The 22,986-nt window shown below is 37.1% G+C and overlaps 2 protein-coding genes across 5 annotated transcripts in view; one reads left to right on the top strand and one right to left on the bottom strand.

The window, feature by feature from the left end:
- The window catches only part of DCP1B (decapping mRNA 1B), a 52,266-nt gene extending 30,024 nt beyond the window's left edge, over window positions 1-22,242 (top strand). For 3 of the 4 annotated variants that reach the window (XM_079140319.1, XM_079140322.1, XM_079140321.1), the window contains 6 exons: window positions 4,422-4,488; window positions 6,818-6,953; window positions 14,201-14,329; window positions 16,007-16,888; window positions 19,028-19,276; window positions 22,021-22,242. In XM_079140319.1, coding sequence (XP_078996445.1) covers window positions 4,422-4,488; window positions 6,818-6,953; window positions 14,201-14,329; window positions 16,007-16,888; window positions 19,028-19,276; window positions 22,021-22,101 — 1,544 coding nt within the window. In that variant the 3' untranslated portion in view covers window positions 22,102-22,242. The remainder of the gene's footprint in view (window positions 1-4,421; window positions 4,489-6,817; window positions 6,954-14,200; window positions 14,330-16,006; window positions 16,889-19,027; window positions 19,277-22,020) is intronic. The other variant, XM_079140320.1, reaches the window with a different exon arrangement.
- LOC306662653 (mediator of RNA polymerase II transcription subunit 7-like) lies at window positions 871-2,327 on the bottom strand. The gene has a single exon (XM_079142565.1). The coding sequence runs from the start codon at window positions 2,262-2,264 to the stop codon at window positions 1,563-1,565; it is 702 nt and encodes a 233-aa protein (XP_078998691.1). The 5' UTR covers window positions 2,265-2,327; the 3' UTR covers window positions 871-1,562.
- Window positions 22,243-22,986: the final 744 nt, after the last annotated feature.

The following is a 22,986-nucleotide window of genomic DNA, read 5'->3' as shown; positions in this document are numbered from 1 at the left end:
ATCAGGTTTCTGAATATTTAAAAATAAAAATGAAATTTGTTTATGAAATATGCAAATGGAGGACAGAAACAATGATGTCTCGAAGCCAGGAAGTTTAGAAATCCTAATTTCATTTTCAATCTGTATTCATTTGTGTAAGAAGCATTTACCAAATGTCTGTTGTGTTAAGGTGCTATATTTCTAAGGAAAACACTTTATTTAGACTGTGTGTGTGTATGTGTGTGCAGAGGGCTACTACACATTTCTCCATGGACTTAAAGAATTCCAATGTTAGATTTTAATTTTTTTTATTTTTTTCTTTTTCTTTTTTTTTTAATCTTAGTCAAAACAAATTTATTTCTTGCTCACATAAAATCAAATTAGGTGGAAAAGATGTGGAGTTAACGAAAGGAAGAACTAGGCCTCACAATCATTCGAGGTCCAAATGACATTCTTTGCCATCTTCAAGTGGCTTCCAGTTATTTTGGGTATGCCATCTAAATAGCAGAAGGTATAAACAGGAGGATCATGCAAGAAATTTTAACGGGGCTCATCTGAATTCCTACTGTGTATGGTCTCATATAGATGCATAGTCCTAACTCAGTATATGTGGTCCCTTGCTGGGCAGCCATATCTAAGTAACGTATCTGAAAAGGAAGCAAAAATTTTGGCAGACATCTAGCAGTCTCTGCTACCAAATCCTTTCTCCATTGCAGGCTTCCAGCCTTAAGCAAGCCTGAGCTCAGATTTAAAGGAAATGGGTATTTAACTACATAGATGTCTTAATTACTAAAACAAATGCATACAACTGAGAAGGCCGGTCACAGTGGCACATGCCTGTTATCCCAGTGGCTCAGGAGGTCAAAGGCAGGAGGATCGTAAGTTCAAAGCCAGCCTGAGCAAATTGACAAGATCCTATCTCAAAACATAAAAAGGGTTGGAGATGTAGCTCAATGGCTAAGAGCCCCTGTGTTCAATCCCCAGTATTAAAAAAAAAAAAAAAAAGGACTTACTACTTGAATTGGAAAAATAACTTATGAAATTCCCACCTCAACATTCCATGTAGGTTAGGGAGAAGAGGCCGAGATATGTGAGTGTACAGGAATAGATATGAGGAAGAGTTCCTGTTTTTTAATTCATCTGGGTTCCTCTTTCAACATGCTTTTTGGAGATTAAGCAAACTATTTAATGAAATAGTCTAAAAATTTCATACTTTCACATTTATATCAACATCCTTTATCCATCATTATTCAAGCATATAACAAGATACTTTTTCAAGGATGACAGCCTGCTAGTTAGTACTAAGGATATCTTCAAAATTTTATTGCTACTCCAAAAATCGGAATATCCCACACAACAGCAAACACTTTACGTTTTAAGGTGATTTCTCTTATGTAGGTGTATTCATTTGCCTAAGCTTGTTACACAGTGAAATTACTGCCTAAGGCATCTCACCACTGAAAAACTGGTGTCAAGAAAAACAAATTGCTTTATATTTTTAGTTATACCTCTGTTAAGACTACCCAAAAGTAAGGACTATATGATGTTATTTATCAAAATGAAAAAAAGAAGAGAAATATCTTTCATGGTCTTTCATTAATTTCATCAATTAGAACACACAAAGCAGCATCTTTCTCTATAATCTGGTCCCTTCTATGACCTGAATTTTCTCTTTGTTGTTCATTCTGTCCAGTACAATTATTGCTATCATCAGCATCCATTGGCTCAGTTTTTACTCTCATCCCTGCTTCAGAATGAGGCAAATCATCAGGCAAGGAAGCCAAACAATTTTGAATCATCTCAATTACTCGTTCCAGGTGCTTCTGAAACCTCTCAGCTGTTTCAAGTCGTTGACGTTTCTGTACCTCCATCATGACTCTCAAGGTCTCTCTTGCTTGGTGGGGTCGGTATTCATTTATAAGGTGATGCACATGTACAAATAGCAGCTTAAAATCTTCTAGCTTCTCTTCTTGTTTTATACTCCCAGGGCTCCTTATCAAGATATCTAAAAGGTCCAAGAAATTAATAAGGATAGACATATTGAGTTTTCTCAGTTCCTTCTTGTTATCAAATTGCATAGGATGAAGCCGTTCAATGCCCTGACTTTCCAAAGGACGGATGATAAGGTCATCACACTGGAACTGGTTGCCAAACATCATATAACTGTCTTTAATTGGAGGAGGTGGCTTGGGAGCTAAGCCTTCCTGAATATTTTCATCTGTATATTCCTTGATGTACTGCATAGGAGGTGGTGGAAGTGCACTCACTTGTTGTGGTTCACCCATTGTAAAAGATTAAGAACCTCAGCTCTCGGTTTACCCAGGCAGCAGCCTTCGCTACCGCAGCCGAAATCCCTACTTTTTTCTTTACACATTTTTATTGGTGCTTTATAGTTGTACATAATGATGGGATTTGTTGTTATATATTCACACATGTACAAAATTTAACAATGTAATTTGACCAATGTCATTCCCCAGCATTTCCCCTTCCCTCCCTGCTCCCACTCCTGGTCCCTTCTGCTGATTTCCCTTTGATTTTCATCAGAGTCCTCCAACCCCTTGCACCTTTCTTTTCCTTTTTCTTCTCTAGCTTCTACATATGAAAGAAAACATAACGAACCTTGACCTTCTGAGTTTGGCTTATTTTGCTTAATATTATGGTCTTAAGTTCCATTCATTTTCCTGAAAATGACATAATTCCATTTTTTTTTTTTTTGGTTTGTGTGTGATTTTCTTTCTTTTTTTTTTATTGTAAACAAATGGGATACGTGTTGTTTCTCTGTTTGTACATGGCGTAAAGGCATACCATTTGTGTAATCATAAATTTACATAGAACAATGTTGTTTGATTCATTCTGTTATTTTTTCCCTTCCCCCCACCCCTCCCACCCCTCTTTTCCCTCTATACAGTACTTCTTCCTCCATACTTGCCCCCCTCCCTAACCCTAACTCTAACCCTAATACTAACCCTTCCCTCCCCCCCATTATGTGTCATCCTCCACTTATTAGCGATATCATTCGTCCTTTGGCTTTTTGACATAATTCCATTTTTATTTATGGCTAAATTAAACTCCACTGTGTACATATACCACATTTTCTTTATCCATTCATCTGTTGATGGACACCTAGGCTGGTTCCATAGTTTGGCTATTATGAATTATGATGCTAGAAACATGGGTATGCATATATCACTATAGTATGATGACTTTAATTCTTTAGGATAAATGCTGAGGACTGATACAGCTACCTTGTATGGTGGTCCCATGCCTAGTATTTTGAGGAACCATTGTGGTTATACTAATTTACTGTCCACCAAGAATACAAAAGTGTTCCTTTTTCTCCATATCCTCTCCAGCATTTAATATTGTTTGTATTCTTTTTTTTTTTAACCTTTATTTTGTTTAGTTTTTTTTTTTTTTTTTTTTTTTTTTTTTTTAATGTGGTGCTAAGGATCAAACCCAGTGCCTCAGTACTGCTAGGCAAGTGCTCTACCACTGAGCCACAAACCCCAACCCTTATTGCTTGTATTCTTGATGACAGCCATTTTGACTGATTTGAGATGAAATCTCAGTGTAGTTTTAATTTTCATTTCCCTAATTTCTAAAAATGTTAAACATTTTTTCATATATTTATTGGCCACTTGCATTTCATCTTTTTAGAAGTGTCTGTTTAGTTCATTTGCCCAAGTATTAATTGGGTTATTTGTTTGGTGTAAAGTTTTTTGATCTCTTAGATATTAATCCTTTGTCAGAAGAGTAGCTAGCAAAGATTTTTCTCCCATTCTATAGGTTCTCTCTTCATATTCCTAATTGTTTCCTTTGCTGGGCGGAAGCTTTTTAATTTGATGCCATTCCCTTTGTTAACTTTTGGCATTATTTTCTAAGCTTTAGGGATCTTATTGAGAAAGTCATTGCCTGTGCCTTTGTCCTAGGGTGTTGACCCTAGGTTCTCTTCTAGGGGTTGCATATTTTCTTGTTTAACTTTGATCCATTTTGAGTTGGTTTTTATGCAGGGTAAGAGATAGGGTGTAGTTTCATTCTTCTATATAGGGATAACCAGTTTCCCAGTGCATTTTTTTTAAAAAGCCTGTCTTTTCTCCAGTGTATGTTTTGGCACTTTTGTCAAGGATCTGATGACTATAGATATGTGGATTTGACTCTATCTTCTAATCTGTTCCATTGGTCTGTGTCTGTTTTTATGCCCATACCATGCAGTGTTTGTTACTATAGCTCTGTAGTATAATTTGAAGTTAGGTATTGTGATGCCTCCCAGTTAGGTATTGTGTGCTAGATTTTTAAGCTTCTCTTCAATATTGGCTTCATTTCATAATTATTGAATAAATTAATTTAATACATAAATTATTAGGTGTTTGAGATGGAAAGGAAATTTTTTGCTTTTTTCAGTTTTGCGGATGCTCATACTTTGTTCAATGTGTTTTTTGCAGTGTCCATTTATGGAATTTGGTTTTATGATAAGGAAGAATGCCAAAGAATTGCAGAACTTATGAAAAAGTAAGTGTTGAGAAGCTAAACATTTTTCAGGACCTGATGCTTTTGTTGTATTTCTAAGTGTATGCAACTACACCATAATCTTAACAGGATACATCTCTTATAGCACTCCTTTTCACAGTGGTCAGGAAAACATTTATTACTACTTAATGAATGAAAAGTAGACATAAGAAATGATTTGCTACATTTTCATTAGATTTATCATTGAGAATGACTCGACTCCTTTTATTCTGCCTATGTGAAATATGTGAAATGTGAGTTGTTCCAGATGGCAGTTTTCCTTAATATTTTCATTTGTCAATTTGCATTTTTTTTTCTTTGAAAAGTTATCAATGTTATCAAAGTTATCAATAAAAAGAACATTCAGAGCTGTCTTAAAAAGCTGCTCCAGATTCTCTAACATTTTCCATTTCCTTTCTTCCTTAAATACTTTGTATCATCTGTGTGTCCATGTTTGTAGGAGCTCTGAATATCCTCCTATCTCAAGTGTCAAACACCAAGTACTTAGGATAGTCTTCATGTTCCATCTGTGGGAAACTTTTTACGTTATTGCCTGACTTCCCACTCTTGACTTCCCTGATTGCATTGAAAGGAAGGCACAGATCATGCAGGCCTGTAATCCCAGCAATTTTGGAGGCTGAGACAGGATTGCAAGTTTGAAGCCAGTCCCAGCCACTTAGTGACACCCTCAGCAACTTAGACCCTGTCTCAAAATAAAAAAATAAAAAAGAAAAAAGAACTGGGGATGTAGCTCAGTGGTAAAGTACTCCTGGATTAGATCCCCAGTATCAAAAAAGAAAAAGAAAAAGAAAAGAAAAGAAAAAGAAAGAAGGGCCCAAGTAAGCGTGCTCTCTGCTCTGATTGGTCCATTTTGATCAGCTCTTGAGCACTAGGGCTGCTCACTGTGAGGCAGTTATTTCCCTGATATTTATGAGGATGGGTAAGAATGAAATAAGTTTCCTACCAGTGCTGACTCTCAGCCTGGGACTGGACTCAGTCAAGCACATAGGACAGCTGCTACCCATGTGGATGTGATGCTGCAGCTTTGTCTGCAAAAGTACTAATTTCCATTTTAAAATCCTGAGGCAGTAAAATGATTAAAAGGTGACCCCAAGGAAATGAAAAACGGGGAACACTTTTTTAAATAAAAAAAAAATTGATTACTGAAAATCTAGCTTGCAAGAGCTAATTTTAGATAACTAGCTCAAGTTGCAGATGGTGATTAAGTGTGTTCAAACTGGTATTTAACTCTATAACAATGAGTTCCTAGAACATTCATGTTATTGTAAATCGTGCAGTGGATAATAATAGCAGGATTTTTCATATAGATTAAAAAATACCCTGTAGCTCAACCAAGAAGCGATGGTAAAATTGTCAGCATTTTGCAGTAATTACTTAACAGCTCGGTCAGGAAATTGATTATTTACTAGCAATAAGCAGCCAACTTGTGCAGAGAGACCCCTGCCCCAATTAGAATTAAATCTCTCAGTAACTTCTCAGATCTCTTTTTGCTGTAAACTTCATAACAATAATTAAAGAATTTTATTCTTTTATTAACTGAAAGTCAAAGCACACAAAGAAAAAGGCATTTTTCTCAACATTGCCTTGCAACACATAGAAGCAATCTGGTCTCCCTCTGTGTTGTTTTCAGGGCAGCAAAATGCACTCTTCATATCATTGCTGTAAGTGGCTTTTAAAATGCTCCTGTTTCAAAATTAGGATGGATTCTGCACTGTGTCTGTACTGCCAAGGAACTTCAAGATTTGAGTAGCTACACTCAAACTTGCTTTGGCTTCAAGGCACTCTGGGACAAGAAAGGGAGAAAAAAAAATTCTCTGTCATGCAGTTCCCTCACTGCTTGAAAACTCTAATTAGGGCTTTCTTAGCAGTGAATGACTGAGTCCTTTCAAGTGCTCTAAACTAGGAGTTGGCAAGCTAACTTCTGAAAGAGACCAGATAGTGAATATTTTAGGCTTTGCAGGCCATATGATCCCTGTTGCAGCTACTCAACTCTGCCACAGTCGTATGCATAAACAAATAAGCAGGGCTGATTCTAATATTCTTTACAAAAGCAGGTGGAGCACTGGCTTTGACCTACTCCTTATAGTTTGTTGACCTCTACTTGAGATTCATAGATGTAGTCAATCAACTCAAGACCTCACCTCTCATTTGAGGTATCATTTGAGGTGAGGTCTTCTTTGAATTCCTAAAGTGTCATTTCTAATATGGTTGTAACAAAATGAAAACATTTGGGTAAGAACTGGGATGGTTTTTAAAGCCATGTGTGTTGAATTGGTTTTTCTTGTGTGGCTCTTCCCCTCTCTTTTTCTAGCCTAACTCAATATGAACAGTTGAAAGCCCATCGGGGAGCTGGAGCAGGAATCTCCCCAGTGATGCCCAATTCTGGAGAGGGCAAAGAAGTAGATATCTTAAGAATGCTTACCAAAGCCAAAGATGAATATACAAAGGTGAGCTTTTGCCCTTTCTTGTGATACATACTTAAATTCAATTGTGGGAATATTGTCATTGAGAAAGACTGGTTACTATTCCAAGCAAAATTGTATGGAAACAAAATGTTTATTTGCTTTTAGTAGGCTAAAGGAAACTGCTTGTAAACAAATTAAAAGGTAGCCTGAGAAATCAATAGTCTTCATATAAACAAACAGTATACAGTTAGAAGATGTACTAGGAAAGAAGATGCCATTAATAGTAGTGACAAACTGCATAAAATCCTTTGTAATAAAATTCACACACACAAAAAAATGGGCAAAACCCATAGAGGAAAACTTAATAATTCTTGGAAGGCATAAAAAATAGAGTTGAACAGATGTAATTATATGCCCTGTTTTCAGATGAGAAGATTCAACATAATGCTCTCAGTTCTCCTTAAATTCATAAATTTGAAATGATCCCTAAACAAATACCACTGGTTTCTTTTCTTCTCCTTCTTTTCCTAGAGCTGGACAAGTTGACTGTAAGGTTCATGTAAAGAAATATACAATGAATAACAGTTGGGAAATCCCTAGCAAAAAACAATAATATTAGCATGCATAGGGGCAAAGGGACACAAAGGGGTAGGGGTGAGAGGCAAGGGCAGAACAATCTCTACCTGATATTAAAGTGTGATGTTAAAAATTGAATTCTAAACTTTTAAAACAGTGCAAATTGATGTCATTGATATATAAACAGTAAGATGAACCAATGGAGCAGATGAAAAGGTCCAGAATTAGACCCAAGTCTCTGTGAAATTTAGGATATGATAAAGGTAACTATTTCAGCTATTTGAATGGATTTTTAAATAAATGGTCTTTAGGCAGCTGGTATAATTTGGAATAGTACAAAATTGAATCTGTACTTCATACCATATACCAGGGTACATTTCAAGTGTATTAGAAATTCATATAACAAAAGATAACTTACAAGGATTTCTTCGTAATCTAGGAAAAAAGAGAAATCTTACAAACTATGCCTTAAAAGCAGTTAATTTCAACTACATAAAAATAAACAGTGGATATTTTTTCAAAGTTTAAAAAAAGAAACAAAGTGAAAAGTTATGAAAACAACTGAGAAAAAAAATTTGCACCTAAAATATAGGAAGTGGGCTAATTTCCCTATTTTATAAAGAGTTTCCAAAAATTGAGAAGTAAAAGATTAACCCTCTCTAGAAAAATGGCAAAAAATAAAGTTAAGAAGAAAGAAAATAAAAATCTTAGAGTTGGAAACTAGCTAAAATAAGTATATGTAACTGAATATCATATTGTGACATAATTACTTAGAAAAAATAAGAATGACTTCAAAATAAAGTGTTTGAACCAAAGAGTCTTAGTGGGTTATATTTTAAGGGTAAAAGAATTACAAAGAAATTATGAATGTAAGTGGTTTTATTGTTAGTAGGAATATTAGTATTATAATTTCTCAACTGTTATGAATATAATAAATAAGAAATTATATTAATGTGTCTGGACCCAAATCCTCAGTGGAAGAAGAAAAAAAAAGGAAATCAAATAAATTAAAATTGTATAATGTTAAATATTAAGTGGAAATATCAATATTAGTTTTCACATTTTGTTTCTTAACTATAGAAACAAAAAATAGAGTTCCCTGAAAAGATTTAGAAATAAGTGACAACCCCATAGCAATAAGCACTTCTATCATCCAGATTGTTCTTTCTAAGTATTATTTGACCCTAAAAGGTATCGGGGGTCTTTGGAGAAATTTCAAATTGCAGTTCTGTGATATTAAAGTCACACTGGAGTATCTTGTGAAACATACATGGTTTTGGAGATTTAATTTAGCCCATCACTTTATACTATACCCATGGTTTGGACTATTTCCTCCCTCATTTTGTTTGCCTTTCAGAAACTACATGTCCTTCCAGGTCACTTTTTACATGGAATTTTCCAGATTTCTTCAGTCATATTACTGTCCCTGTAAACCTTTCTTCTATCTGTGTTGTCCCCTCTCCCACACACAGTCTGCTTCTATTTAGAACTTATTTTGTTCTTCCTCACTTATTACATTTAAGTCAGCTTCTCCCACAACACTGTAAATTCTTTGAGATCAAAATAGTGTTATATTCATCTTTATATCCCCATAGTTTTGTTGTTATAGTGTTGACATGAAATGAAGATGTTTAATTAGACAGCATAGACTGTTTTTCTATAAAAATCAAATATACTATATCATTTTCTCTAGCTGTGAGATAAATAGTAGAAGAAATTATTCCTTACTCCATTAACAGCCATATGATATAATATAACTTTCTGGAAGCACCTGCACAATCATATACTTTCCTGGTTTAAATGCTTGGTTTGTCATTGCCTGGCGTATGAACCCTTGGGCTCTTTAGGCCTCCGAAAACATGGCCTCAGGTTATTCTTAACCCCACTATCTTCAACAAATATTTGAAACTCCTGCCAAACAGAATAGCAATTTCGCTTCCTGAAAATGCCTTCTTGCTTTTTCTCATGCTATCCCCTCCCTTTCTTCACCCAACCACATATGATCAGCCTTTCAAGGCCCATTTCAATTGTTCTTTCTCCATAATTTAATCTGACCTACTCAAATGGAGGTATGTGTCCTCTGTTGACTGTCCCTGTAAACCCTTCTTCCATTTGTGCTGTCCCCTCTCCCACACACAGGTGTTTCGGAAAATCAGATTGTGAGTAAAGTGGTTCTGAGGTGTAATGAAAGGTGGGAAAGGGAAAGAGGGTAAGAGAGAAAGAAAACAAAGATTTTCCTCAGAATTCTTGTGGGGAAGTGAGTCTCCATTACTGGAAGTGTCTAAAAAGAGATCGAAAGATTATCTATTGGGGATGTTATAAAAGAATTTCATTTTTCCTAGATAAGTATTAAACTAAGATTTGTAAGATCCTTTTCAATTCTAGAATTCTTTTTTGGTCAGTTTTATTTTTAAAATTAGTTTTTATTATTTTAAATTTTTAACTGAAAAATAAAATTACATATATTACGGTGTATCTCAAGATTTTATACATGTATACATTATGGAATGACTAAATCAAACTTAATCAACACATGCACTACCCCACATGTAATATTTTTTTGTATGTGGTAAGAACACTTAAAATCTACTTTCTTAGCAACTTTCAAGTATACAGTGTGTAGTTATTAATTATAGTCACCATGATACATTCTCGATCTCTTGAGTTTATATCTTCCTTTCTAATTTTATATCCTTTAGCCAACATCTCCCCAATCTCCCCACCCTCAGCCTCTGATAGCCACCATTCTACTCTCTGCTTCTATGAGTTCTATTTTTTTAAATTCCACATAAAAGTGAGATCATGTGACCTTTGTCTCTCTGTGCCTGGTTGATTTCACTTGATGTAAGCCCTCAGGGTTCATCCATGTTTTCACAAATGACAGGATTTCCTTTCTTAATATCCCATTATGAATATATACCACATTTTCTTTATCTGATTGTCTGTTAATGGACACTTAGGTTGATTCCATATATTGCCTATTGTGAATAATGCTGTGATGAACTTGGGAGTGTGATATTTCTTTGACATATTGATTTCATATTCTCTGGATATATACCCATAAGTTGGATAGCTGGATTTTATGGTAGTTCTATTTTTAATTTTTTGAGGAACCTCCATATTGTTTTTCATAATGGTTGTACTAATTTACATTCCTACCAACAATGTAAGGGTTCTCTTTTCTCCACATCTTTACCAACACTTGTTATGTTTTGTCTTTTTGTGGGGTTGGAGGATTCCAGGTATTGAACTCAGGGGCACTCAACCACTGAGCCACATCCCCAGCCCTATTTTATATTTTATTTAGAGAGAGGGTCTCACTGAGTTGCTTAGCAACTTGCCATTGCTGAGGCTGACTTTGAACTCTCCTCCTCCTGCCTCCGCCTTTCAAGCCACTGGGATTACAGGCAGGGGACACCTTGTCTGGCATGTTCTGTCTTTTGGATAGTAGCCATTCTAACTGGAGTGAGGTGATATTGTGGTTTTCATTTGTATTTCCACACATGCCGGGCAAGGTTTTACCACAGAGCTACACCCCAACCTGAGTACCTTTTAAATATGCTTGTTGGTCATTTGTATATCTTCTTTTGAAAAATGTTTCCTCAGGTCCTTTGCCCATTTTTAAAATCAGGTTATGTTTTCTTACTTTTGAGTTGTTTAAGTTCCTAATGTATTTTGGATATTAAGCCTTAGCACATGTAGAGTTTGCAGAATATTTTCTCCCGTTCCAAAAGTTATCTCTTTACTCTGTTGTTTCATTGCTATACAGAATCTTTTCAATTTGATGCAATACTAGTTGTCTATTTTTGGTTTTGTTGCCTGTCCTTTGGGGTCACAGCCAAAAAAAATAATTGCCCAGACCAATGTCATAAAGCGGTTTCCATATATTTTTTTCTAATAGTTTTGAAGTTTTAAGTTTTAAACTTAAGCCCCTCTAAAATTCTTCACTTCATGAAAATCCCAAGAAGTAAAAGAGGAAAAGTTTTGAGCTATATGTAAATATATGATATTGGTAAAGTAAGGCCTAGTAGCACAACTTTTTATAGGAAGCTAATAAAATAATATAAAAATTTAATTTTTGCTAGTATTTTATGCTTTCTCTCTTTAGGAACAACTTTCTGTGAAAATGCTTTAAAGTATAGTATTAATTTGTGCACCATCTCCCTTTACCTCCTCATTTAACTTGTAGTTGAAATTCAAGTGTGCAGTAAAATAACTATTATAAAGTTCAGTAAGAAAAAGAACCAGGGCCAGCAATGATGTGTAGGCTACATAGTGAGGTTCTGAATATTCAGTAGTGGACTGTGTTTGTTGACTTAAGACAAGAATGCTTCTTTTTTACATATAGTGGTGATTTATTTAAGAAATTGTCTTTTGATGTTCAACGAGGAAATTCTAAAAAGTGTAAAAATAAGAAAAGGTACATATACCATAAATATAGATGACATCCTTTTTTGGATGGATCTGAGAGAGAGTACGTTAAGTGAAACAAGTCAGACAGAAAGACAAATACTACATGATCTCACTCATTTGGAATCTAAAAAAGTTAACCTCAGAAAATAGAATAGTGGTTACCAGAGACTGAGGTTGGGAGGGAGGTTGAGGATGGGGAGAGATTAGTCAATGGGTACAGTGTTACAGTTAAGAGAAATCAGTTCCAGTGTCCTGTGACACAGTCTGGTGACTATAGTTAACAATAATGGACATCTCAAAATAGCTAGAAGAGAGGTTTGTGTATGTTCTTGCCACAAGGAAGTGGTAAATCTATAAAGAATAGGTACATTAATTAACCTGATTTGATCACTAAACAATATATAGCATATCAAAGCATCACTTTGTATCTCACAGATATGCACAATTGTTATGTATCAATTTTTAAATCTTTAATTAATAAAAGGAAAAGTACCTATAGTCCATAATCCCCAATTGTCTACTTTTGACACTTTCAGTTTATTTTCTTTCAGACATTTCTCTTGGCATAGACACATATATTTGTGTATGTGTGCTTGATAAAATGGGATTATGTGACATCGTTTTTTAGGTTTTAAAGAAATGCTTCAGGTTCTCCATGAAGAATCCATTACATTTGTTTTCAAAAGATATGCTTTTTCTCAAGTATTTTAAAGTTATTTGGATTGAAAGGAGCATAGAAAATTAAACAACTGGAAAATTAGCTACAAAGCATTGAGGTGAATGATGTTTAATTCTGAGAAATTTGATTAAAACCAAGTTTTACAAAGCAAGGCCTCTCAGAGAGGTAGACAGTTATAGTGACACAGAAAATAGCTTCTAGAGACACAGTATAAGTGGGAAAAGCTACCTGCAAGTATAAGGAGAAGCAAAACCACCTCTTGGCCCATCTAGATATCAGCATAGGGAAGGTGGGGAAAATGTGTTTTCTTTACTTGAAATTTAGTGCATAGAAAATGAAGAGGTATAGAAAGGATTATCAGGTGAAAGTAAATACCTACTTTATTTTAAATAGCAGAAGTGAAAGTCATTTCATACTAAAATCTTGTAAGTGACTATATCTTGGTATATTCTCGTCTTGCCTTATCTTGGTTATCCATGTCATAGGACACTCAGGTCAGCTATCCGTACAGCCATACCATCACCACCATCATTCACCTAAGAATGAGAAATAACACTTTATGACTCATGAAGTGATTTTATATCCCACTTAACATTAGTACCACACACCCAAATGATTGACAGAATTCTTGAAAGAAAATAGATTGTTGTATGCTTAACCCTACAAATGTTAAGTATACACCGTGGTAATAGATCTCATGCCTCTGTATCCTTGAAAATAAAAATATACCCAAATAACTGGAAAAAAACATTGGGAAGCTTGGGCTCCTGAGGGACAAGATTGTGTTTATAGCTCATTCTATGTCAGGTATAGTGTGAAATGTTTTGTAGCCTGAGGCCTGGACTGTATAGTTGAAACTAGTGATGCTATAGAGAATCTGTGGTACAGAAGGTGGTGTTTTATAGTGTTTTATTTGATGTTTTAACAAAATAGACACCAACATCATTGCTGTTCTTTTGTTATGAATCCCACTGTGTTAGCAATTGCATGGTTGGTTAGATTAATGGATGTTAATGAGTCAGCATTTGAAATGATGAGGCTTGTCTCTTGTCTCTTTCTCTATGAAATTCTAATTTGTAGTGAGTGGCTCAGAACACTCAGATTTGAATTATTATGTTTATGCAAGAAGTCATTTATTAAATAAAGATGACATTAGTAATTTTTAAATCAGTGATTTGACTCAGCTCTTATTTCTGAATTTGTAGACCAAAAAGGTTTAGTTGCTTTGATGCAATATATTCAGTAACTCTGTCACAAATGAAGGGACAAACCTGTACTCTAGTCCAGACAGGTTATTTAAGGAATTGTTTCTGTAATTATCATTGAAAAGCATTAGACTACATCTTTTAAGACTTATTATGTAAGCAATAGATACTGTTTCAATTATCCAAGTGTTTAAGAACTCTAGACCCTTCAGGCTGGTGAGGTTGGCAATATTTTAGGCCATTGATTTGTAGAACTAAGAAAAATCAAATTTAAATTTGATTTATACTCAAATATAGCTCAAACCACAGAAATTTAAGGAATTATTCCTTGTTCATGAAACTATCCAGAAGAAAAAAACAAGTAATCACCTACAAATTAGATAAGAAGCAGAAGGTGTTTGTTTTTTCCATTTCAGTGTAAAACCTCTTCTGAGCCAAAACAGATAACTAGTTCATCTGCTATCTATGACAACCCCAATCTCATCAAACCAATCCCAGTAAAACCCAGTGACAACCAGCAGCAGCGCATACCTCAGCCCAACCAGGTGAGTTTTTATACTCAGCCTCTCTGTAGAATTCCTACAGAACTTTTACCCAGAGTGTATCAGCAGAGGGCCTGGTGCTATTGAAGAATGCTTAAAGTCAATCTAAGAAAGATTTCAAATTAGAGATTTTTTTTATTATTAATGATTTATTTTTCCTAGACCAAGGGTTAAAGTTTTTATTTTGGGTATTTACCACCTTCTGTGCTTATGTCTTGTGGACTTGAACTCCTTAGAAGATACGTGTTTTAAAAGCCACCATCAGATGACCAATAACATTGTCCAAGGTAACAGAAACATTTCCCACTGGTTCTATTTCTTTCTGGGGTAGGTGGTTTCCAAGACCACTGAAAGAACAACCACCAAGGCCACAAAACTGAATTTAACATTTCTGAGCACTTCCTTTATGCCCAGTACAGGGCTAGGTAGGCACCATGGGCTATCTGTTCTCAGGGAGCTCACAGTCTAAAGGAGTAGTTTAAAACTCCCCTGTAGAAAGAGGAAGGGAGGGAAAAGGAAGGAAATGAAAAAGGAGGGAGACAATAAAGTTGTGTATGTATATATATATATATGAATATGGCATAATGAATCCCAACATTATATATAATTACAATACACCATAAACTTTTTAAAAAATAAAAATCCCTGTGAACCTGATGACTGTCACTGTATTTATAATTTAAAACATAAAAGTATAGCAGCTTTTTTGTAAGTGTATGTTTATATATTATATATATTCATACATATATGTATATTTCAGAATAGGATAGCAATAACAAAACTCACTAATCTGAAGTTCCCATTATTGATTGCAAATATAATGTGTCTGTCATTTTGTCATGGTTACTCCTGATTAGGGCTTTTTTGAAGGAATTAATTTAAACCAATTCTGAAAATGAAATAGAACCAAAGATAAAGACTAGCTAATGAAAGTCTTATTTTGGATTTTTCAAAACAAGAAATCTTTTCTCATTTTTTTTAGCTTTCTTTTTATTGCTTCCCATGGAAAATTTTATTATATTTTAATAGAGAAACCAGAATATTGGATATTGACTTTAGAATGGAGTTTATGTTTTCTTAGCGCAACATTGTAGAAGGTGACTAAAAGAGGTAGAATCAATCCAAAGAGGAGGAGAAGAGCTCTCTAGCTGGCTGGCCAAGACAGAGTGTACAGTATCTGATAACATTTTTTATAAAGTTGAAAAGATCAAGTTATATTAAATGACTTATGTTTCTTTCCAGCCCTAGATTTCTGTAATTCCATGAAAAGCTATCAGGAACCCTGAACTCCTCATATCCCTGTGTATTCTCAATACCTCTTGTACTCTGCAGGCTAGGGTGGACTTCCTGTTGTAAAGATTGTTTATCTGTTAGTATATGTAATTTTGTACCATAGTGGTCTCTAATCTATGAACCCCAGGCCCCTCAAGGATCATATGCCTACTTTATCAATTAGCACACATGAAAATACACTGACTATTTTAGGGGCAGGAGGGGAAAATGCTATGAAAGTATTTGACATTAAAAAGTAAGTCTCAAAATTTTCATGTTTATAATTTTTTCATTCTCTAATTGATCCTTTGTAAATAGAATAAATTATCAGTTAGGCAAGTTATGTTTCATAACCCCCCTTCCATAACTGTATGTGAACCCATTTTCAGATATCTGTATTTTTTCCAGACCTTAGAACCTGAACCCCAACACTTATCCTTGACAGCTCTGTTTGGGAAGCAAGACAAAGCTACCTACCAGGAAACTGTAGAGCTCCCCCATACTCTCCAGCAGCAGCAGCAGCAGCAGCAGCAGCAGCAGCAGCAGCAAGAGAAGTTTCCAGTTAGGCAGGGAGTTGTACGCTCCCTGTCCTATGAGGAGCCCAGAAGGCAGTCACCTCTCATGGAGAAACAGCTCTGTCCAGCCATTCAAAAACTCATGGTCAGGAACACAGACCTGCAACCCCTGTCAGAGCTGCCTGAACAGAGGCCCTGTGGAAATGGAAGCTCCCATTCTGCTGGGGAAATTGTTCCTGGGCCTCTCCAGCCAGGGTCTCCCCATAACATCAGGACTTCGCATGCTGGACACAGTGTTTCCAGAACCCAGAACCTGTTAGAGAAGCTCCAGAGTGCCCCAGGGGCAGCAAACAAGTACAACATTAGTACACCAGCACCTGCAAGCCCAGTTGCCCCCAACAGCAGCAGAACCTTCTCTGCTGCCACTCCTGTGACTCCAGGCAAGGGTCTAGCCCAGCCACAACTGATGTATTTCAATGGCTCCCTTCCGCCTCACATGCCAGGACAACAGGCCCACGGAAAGGGACAGTCCACACTGCCAAGACAAAGGCTCCAAGTCTCTGGCAGTCAAACGAGCAGCCCTGGGGTGATCTCCCCTCAGGAGTTATTGAGAAAGCTCCAGGTTGTACAGCAGGAGCAGCAGCTACAGACCTCTCACCGTCCAGCCTTGGCCGCCAAGTTCCCTGTGGTGACCCAGAGCTCTAGGACAGGGAAACCCTTGGAGTCCTGGATCAACAAGACATCCAGCACAGAGAAGCAGGCTCCTCTTTTGCAGGTCAGTATCTACCAGCCCCCCAAAAATGTGGTGTTACTATGATGCAGTGAAATTTATAATCTGTTTCAGTGCCATAGGAGCCAGGTATCACACATTTCTGTTTAAAGCCCTGTGCATCTTGTCATAGACTTACCTCTCTGCCTAGAAGAAGAAACTTTCCTTTGCTTAGCAGTGTGGGAGCTCCCTCCACCCAAGTATTTTAAAAATGGATTATTTGTAGAGTTAAATCTTCATACTACTATAAGTCCTAAAGACCAACACAAACATGGAAAATAACCCATCTTTAACTATGGAAACTTACAATTACCTGGTTTAAAATAATTCTGAAATATCAAACATCTGACTTGTTGTTTTTCTCTCCACAGTTAGTTATTGCCTGTTCATTGATTCAGTAAATGATTTTGAGCACTTCCTATATGTTAGGCATTGTGCTATACAATGATAGAGAAAACAAACTCCCTACCTCTACAAAGCCCACAGTCATGTAGTTTCTGGAAGTAAGCAGAAAACACCTAATAAAAGTAACAGCCTCTTTTATGACCTCTAGATCATTGGTAGAGCTAAATGACCATTAGTCGAGGGTTAAGTGTGCCACCTACCTCTGCCCTCCATATTTTAACTGCCAGAGAAAGGAGAATATTGTAATTTAACTGGAAACAGTGAGAAAAACCACAAGCTGCTGATCATCTGCCTATGGTAATATCTGGAGATCTGGTTTGGGATCATTTTTTCTTTGGATGGCCATAAATTCACTGAAAATATACTGGTTTAAAAATCAAAAAATTCCCCCTGCTTATTACACATATTACCACTGGTCTTTTTGACATGTGTAATGTAACTGAAAACAGTTCCTCAGAAATCTTTTGCTTTTTTGAAAGCAAAGCTGTTGGGCATGTGCCATAACTCTGTGTACATGAAATCCTCTGTCCAGATGTTTATAACTCACCCTCACCCTCATTTCAGTGTGATATCGTCCCCCTTTTTTAAAATGTCTGTTTTTTTCTCTTTGATAACTTAGAATTAGAAAAGTGGGATTAATAGTCTGATTTAGATTTCTGCATATATAATTCTCTCTTCAGTACTCACAAATGTCAAGAGCCAAGTAAGGAAAGTGTACATTCTGGCAGCCCACGCTGTGCTCTTCCTAATGTGTGACTCCTTCCCTGGGGAGCATCAGCTCTCAGCACCTCTCCTCAAAATATCAAATAGGGACAAGTTAAAAGAAACAAACAGCCCATCTTCCTCTAGACCAGTTTCTGCTAAAAAGATGCCAAGGGAGTGATTATAAAATTACAACAATTTCTATGTTTCTGGCTTCTCTACCCCTTCTCATGAGCTCTTTGGGGTATTTGGAAGCTGAGAAATAACATTCCTTTTTCTTACCTGAGTTAGAAACACATAATAGCTGTAGGAGTTAGTCAGACAGGGATCAGAATGTCACTTGCATAACTGGAAAAGCCATTGGGGAACTTGGAACTTGGTTTTAGGTCTATAGCCAAGTGAGTTAGACAGACTTACCCACACAGACAGGTCACCAGCAATGCTGCCAGCACATCAGCCTGGAGAAACAGAAAACACTCTGCAAACAGGCAGGTCCTATCGGGAGGGGACCTAGAGAGGTGAACGCCACAAATCACAGTTCCTCCTTGTGACAAATGAGGCAACAGAGGAGGTAGAAGTGCTCTCAGAGGGAGCAGTCCCTCTCCTTGTTGGAGAACCTGGACTGGGAAATGTATATGCCTCAAATAAATACATGCAGCAACTCACATGGGTGCTTGGTCCTTTAGTTTGGGGCAGTGGACAGCATCCCTGAGTAATACCAGCATTCCTAAATGCATGTTATCAAATAATAATAAGAAGCCCCCAAAATAAAATATTACCCAGAGGCCAAGCTTCATAGGCCAAGCTGGCAGAGCGATTGTTCTAGAGCTGCTTAATAATGACAAAGGAAAACACATGAAGAATTTAGCAGACATCAGTTGTTTCTTAAGCTTTTCCCACCTGGTGGAGCTTTGAACAATTAATACTGAATTCACCTGTACCCACCATTGTAAGCGAAAAGCCTCTCCACCTCTGCAACTTACATTTCAGTGGACTGCTCTTTAATCCTGCCTCTGTGTATGTCTTTGCTGTGAGCAGGTCATCTCACCTCAGCGCACTCCTGCTACAGTGGCTCCTTCTCTGCTCATGTCCCCCATGGTGTTCACTCAAGCCTCCTGCACTCCACCAAGGGAGAGGGATAATGGGCTCTTGCTCCTGGGAGGCCAAGAATCACCTGCTGCACCCACCAGCCTCCTCCTGCCCCTGCAGAACCCAGAGCCCTCTGTGATAGCCAGCAGCCCTCTCACCAGGCTGCAGCTCCAAGAAGCCCTGCTGTACCTTGTTCAGGTAAGAGGGCCCTGTCATCTCTCTTCCTTCCTTACCCAACCTGTGGACATACTTGCTGGTTGTGGCCATAAGACATAAGTGGATGCCTACTTAGTACTTCCAAGAATAAGAAGAGAGCATGTAACAACTCACCTTGCACCCCACCAGCTTCTGAACTCAGCCAGCTAGGCAATATTGATAATACTAATTGTGACATTGGATATCTTTACCCCTCAAGGGATTTGTGACTTGGAGGATTAACTAAGTCCTCCAAGCTTTCACCTGTCAGAAAAGAAGGAAGTGGTCACTGGTGGATAAACTATCACTGAGGGGACCTGGGCACTGCAGGGTGCTCAGAGAGCTCGCTGTGGAAAACAATGTAAGGCCCATCTCAGAAGTCACAATCATGAGTCCAGTAGACTATTGAATATGTAGGGAATAAATAGGGAAGCAAGTACTGACTGTGACTGCTTCAGGCACATTTTATAAATGGCTTCGAGACCTACTAATTAGGACAGGTGATATGATTATCTCACTTGTCTCTATGAAATAACAATGACCAAGTATAATAGCTGAAACTCATATAGAGCTTTGTGCCAGGCACTGTTTTAAGTGCTTTACATATACAGACTCATTCAATCTTTATACAAAACCCTATTATTTGTCCCATTTTACAGACATAACTGGCCTGAAGTCACATAGACAGTAAATAAGCAGAACTGGGATTCCACTGTGATCTGTCTCCAAGTGCTCCATGCCCTGTGTTATGCATGGGCATGCTAATAACATGAGTGTTGTAAGAGACCAGCTTCTGGAAGAGCATTTAGCACCCCACCTAGCAAAGCGCACCCAAATATAAAGGATAGCTCTTGGAAAGGGGGATGGATACTTTTATCCAGGTAGTCTTCAGACATCTCAATTAACATATTTAATGTATTTAGGTATCTTTTTCTTGAGTAGTCTTTAAGAAAAATGTTTGTGGTACTTTGTTTAAGCACCAGATGACTTTTAAAGAGCAGACTAGGACATTGCAGTTGCCTCATTCTACTTAAAGAGACAAGAGTCTCTATTAGTAAAAAGCATTTTTTTTAAAAAATAACACATTTTAGAGAGAATGAAAACAATGGGGCTAGAAATCGGCATCTGAGCGTAAAAGCCCAATAGCAAGCTGATATTAAATAAGATCAATAACAAATGATTGAGACTTGCTAATTTCATAAGTATCAGGATAAGAACATTTTTCCACCTTTTTAAACTATCCATGAGAAGTTCATGAGAATTTAGAGAGAATAAACTTCTTTACTGTGAACAATAAAGAAAAATAAATTTAAGTTTGAATTTCAAAGATCTGTACTTTTCTGGCCCATTTCATTTACTTCACATTGTCCCAAGACTCTACATTACTACTTAGAAATTCTGTTCCTGTTCCTTCTACTCTTTGTACATATTTCACTTCTTCCTGTGTTCTAGGCATCACCTTCCTAATGCGCTTCTAGAAGTCACTCAGGCATTCTGATTTTAGTCTCGTGTGTTAGGACACAATCTCATACATAGAACTTCGTTTTGAAGGAAAAACAGGAATAACATTACTGCTTTCATTTCATGAGAATAGTGCTAACTATGTATGTGGTGTGAACACGGGATAAAGGGTAGATGTGAAATGTGTATGAGTTGCTAAAGCTTTAAAGGGTTTGAGTGGGAGGGAGATGTCTCTAGAATTAAAAATCAAGAAAGCCACTAATTAGACCTGTGGTTCTTTCTCACCCATTAGCCAGACAAAAGAATTCAGAGACTCATCAGTCTAACTGCTACCTACTTGCCAAGGCCAGAAACTTTCCACAACTTATGGGAAGATTTATAATGGCTTTGGTAAGGGACCAATGAAGTATATTGCAGATAAAATGCTAATGAATGCCTCAAACACAGTATACATATTGTGGGCAACTTGGAAAACCTTTAGGAACTATCAACAGCTGGGTGTGGTAGCACACACCTTAATCCCAGCGACTTGGGAGGCTGAGGTAGAAAGATCAAAAGTTCAAAGCCAGGCTCAGCAATTTAGTGATGCCCTAAGCAACTTAGTGAGACCCTGTCTCAAAATAAAAAATAAAAAGGGCTGGGGATGTGGCTAAGCACCCCGGGTTCAATTTCCGTACCAAAAAAAAAAAAAAAAAAAAAACTACCAGCAGTCTCCTAACCCAACTTTAAAACTTTCTAACCTAGATCATTTCCTTTCAGACCTGTTTTTTTTTGGGGGGGGAGGAGGGGTAGGGAGTGGGGGTGGGTTCTGGGTACTGGCTACTGAATTTCAACGTGCTAGGCAAGCACCACTAACTACACTTCCAGTTCTTTTAAAAAAAAAAAAAGTTTTTTGTGACATCCCGTTAATTTGCACAGGCTAGTCTTGAACTTGTAATCTTCTTGCCTCAGTCTCCTGAGTAGCTGAGATTACAGGCATATGCTACCAATCTGGCTGAAATCTGTCTTTTCATGCAGCTAACTCAGGCTTTTCATGGTCAACCTTGTTCACGATTCTGTGTGGATGTGTTGCCCATCAGCACTTACTACCTCAGATACTGACTTAAAAGCCAGCAGCTCTATCCCTATCTTGCCTTCAGCCCCTTTAACAACCTCACATAGTTAAACCCTGTGAACAGCATAAGTGAACATCTTAGTATCTGATGCTAGTTCTGTTCCAAGATAGGAAGTCTCAGTTTCTGCCACCCAAATTACATTCCCTTGTGCCTTTTGATTTTGTTTTTCAGAATGATGACAACTTCTTAAATATAATCTATGAAGCCTATCTCTTCAGCATGACACAAGCAGCCATGAAAAAGACTATGTGAAAGCAAATCATTTTAAAATTGATTTCCAAGGTCCTTCTAGAACTCCAGCACAAGGTTCTTTTGTGTGAAGTGGTGTAAACTAAAATGTTTCTGCCTTTTTTAAAAAAGTGTGTGTAATATGAAGTAAAACATTTTTGTATAGTTAAGTGTGTTTTGGGTTTTTTTTTTGTTTGTTTGTTTGTTTTTTTTAAGAATCGCATTCTTCAGTACACCTGGTATTAAGAAATGAATGGGTAGAAAAAGTCTTCGCCCAGGTCACACAGAAAATGCCACGTCTTTTCTTTTTTCTTACATTTATGGGACCGTTTTAAGAATCTGGCCCTCCCTGGGAAGGGCTATTCTCTGGGCTGTTTCTTTGTTAACAGGTCTGGCTATTCAGAGCGCCATTTCCTGGTGCTGAACTCCGTTTGCTGCAGCACCTGCTGACCACCAGGTGGCAGTAAACCCCCACAAGTTAACCTACAAAGCTGTTCATGAGATTTTGGAAGTAATGATTGTTTTCTTTTACCAAAGTGAACCTTTCATTTGCAGAAATCCAGTTAGCATGTGTTACCCAGACCTTTAAAGGGAAATTATTTCTGAAGGTATTTATAGCTAGTTTCTAGAGGATGGTTGTTCTAGGATACAACAAATGGCCCAGATTCCCAGCATCACTTCATTTATCCCAGCTCCTATTGTTTCTTTTGGGCCCAAGCAGCAAGATATGCCTGCCTGTGCTTCCAAAGGAACATTCTATAATTTTTAGCAATGTGTGCTGAGGGAGAGGTCATGGGAGATTGCAAAGCCTTTTCTTAGCCTTGAAGAATAGGTGGTGGATGTACAAGGGCATAACGATAAGGATTCTTCAAGCTCTGCAGCAGATTGATTTCTGTTTTCACAGAGACG

Source organism: Sciurus vulgaris (assembly GCF_902686455.1).
Source record: "Sciurus vulgaris genome assembly, chromosome: 5".
Taxonomy (NCBI): Eukaryota; Metazoa; Chordata; class Mammalia; order Rodentia; family Sciuridae; genus Sciurus; species Sciurus vulgaris.
This window is presented reverse-complemented; position numbering and strand designations above follow the sequence as displayed.

Bases quoted from the DNA above. Each gene is read 5' to 3' on its own strand.
- LOC306662653 (XM_079142565.1), bottom strand. From the start codon at position 2,264: ATGGGTGAACCACAACAAGTGAGTGCACTTCCACCACCTCCTATGCAG.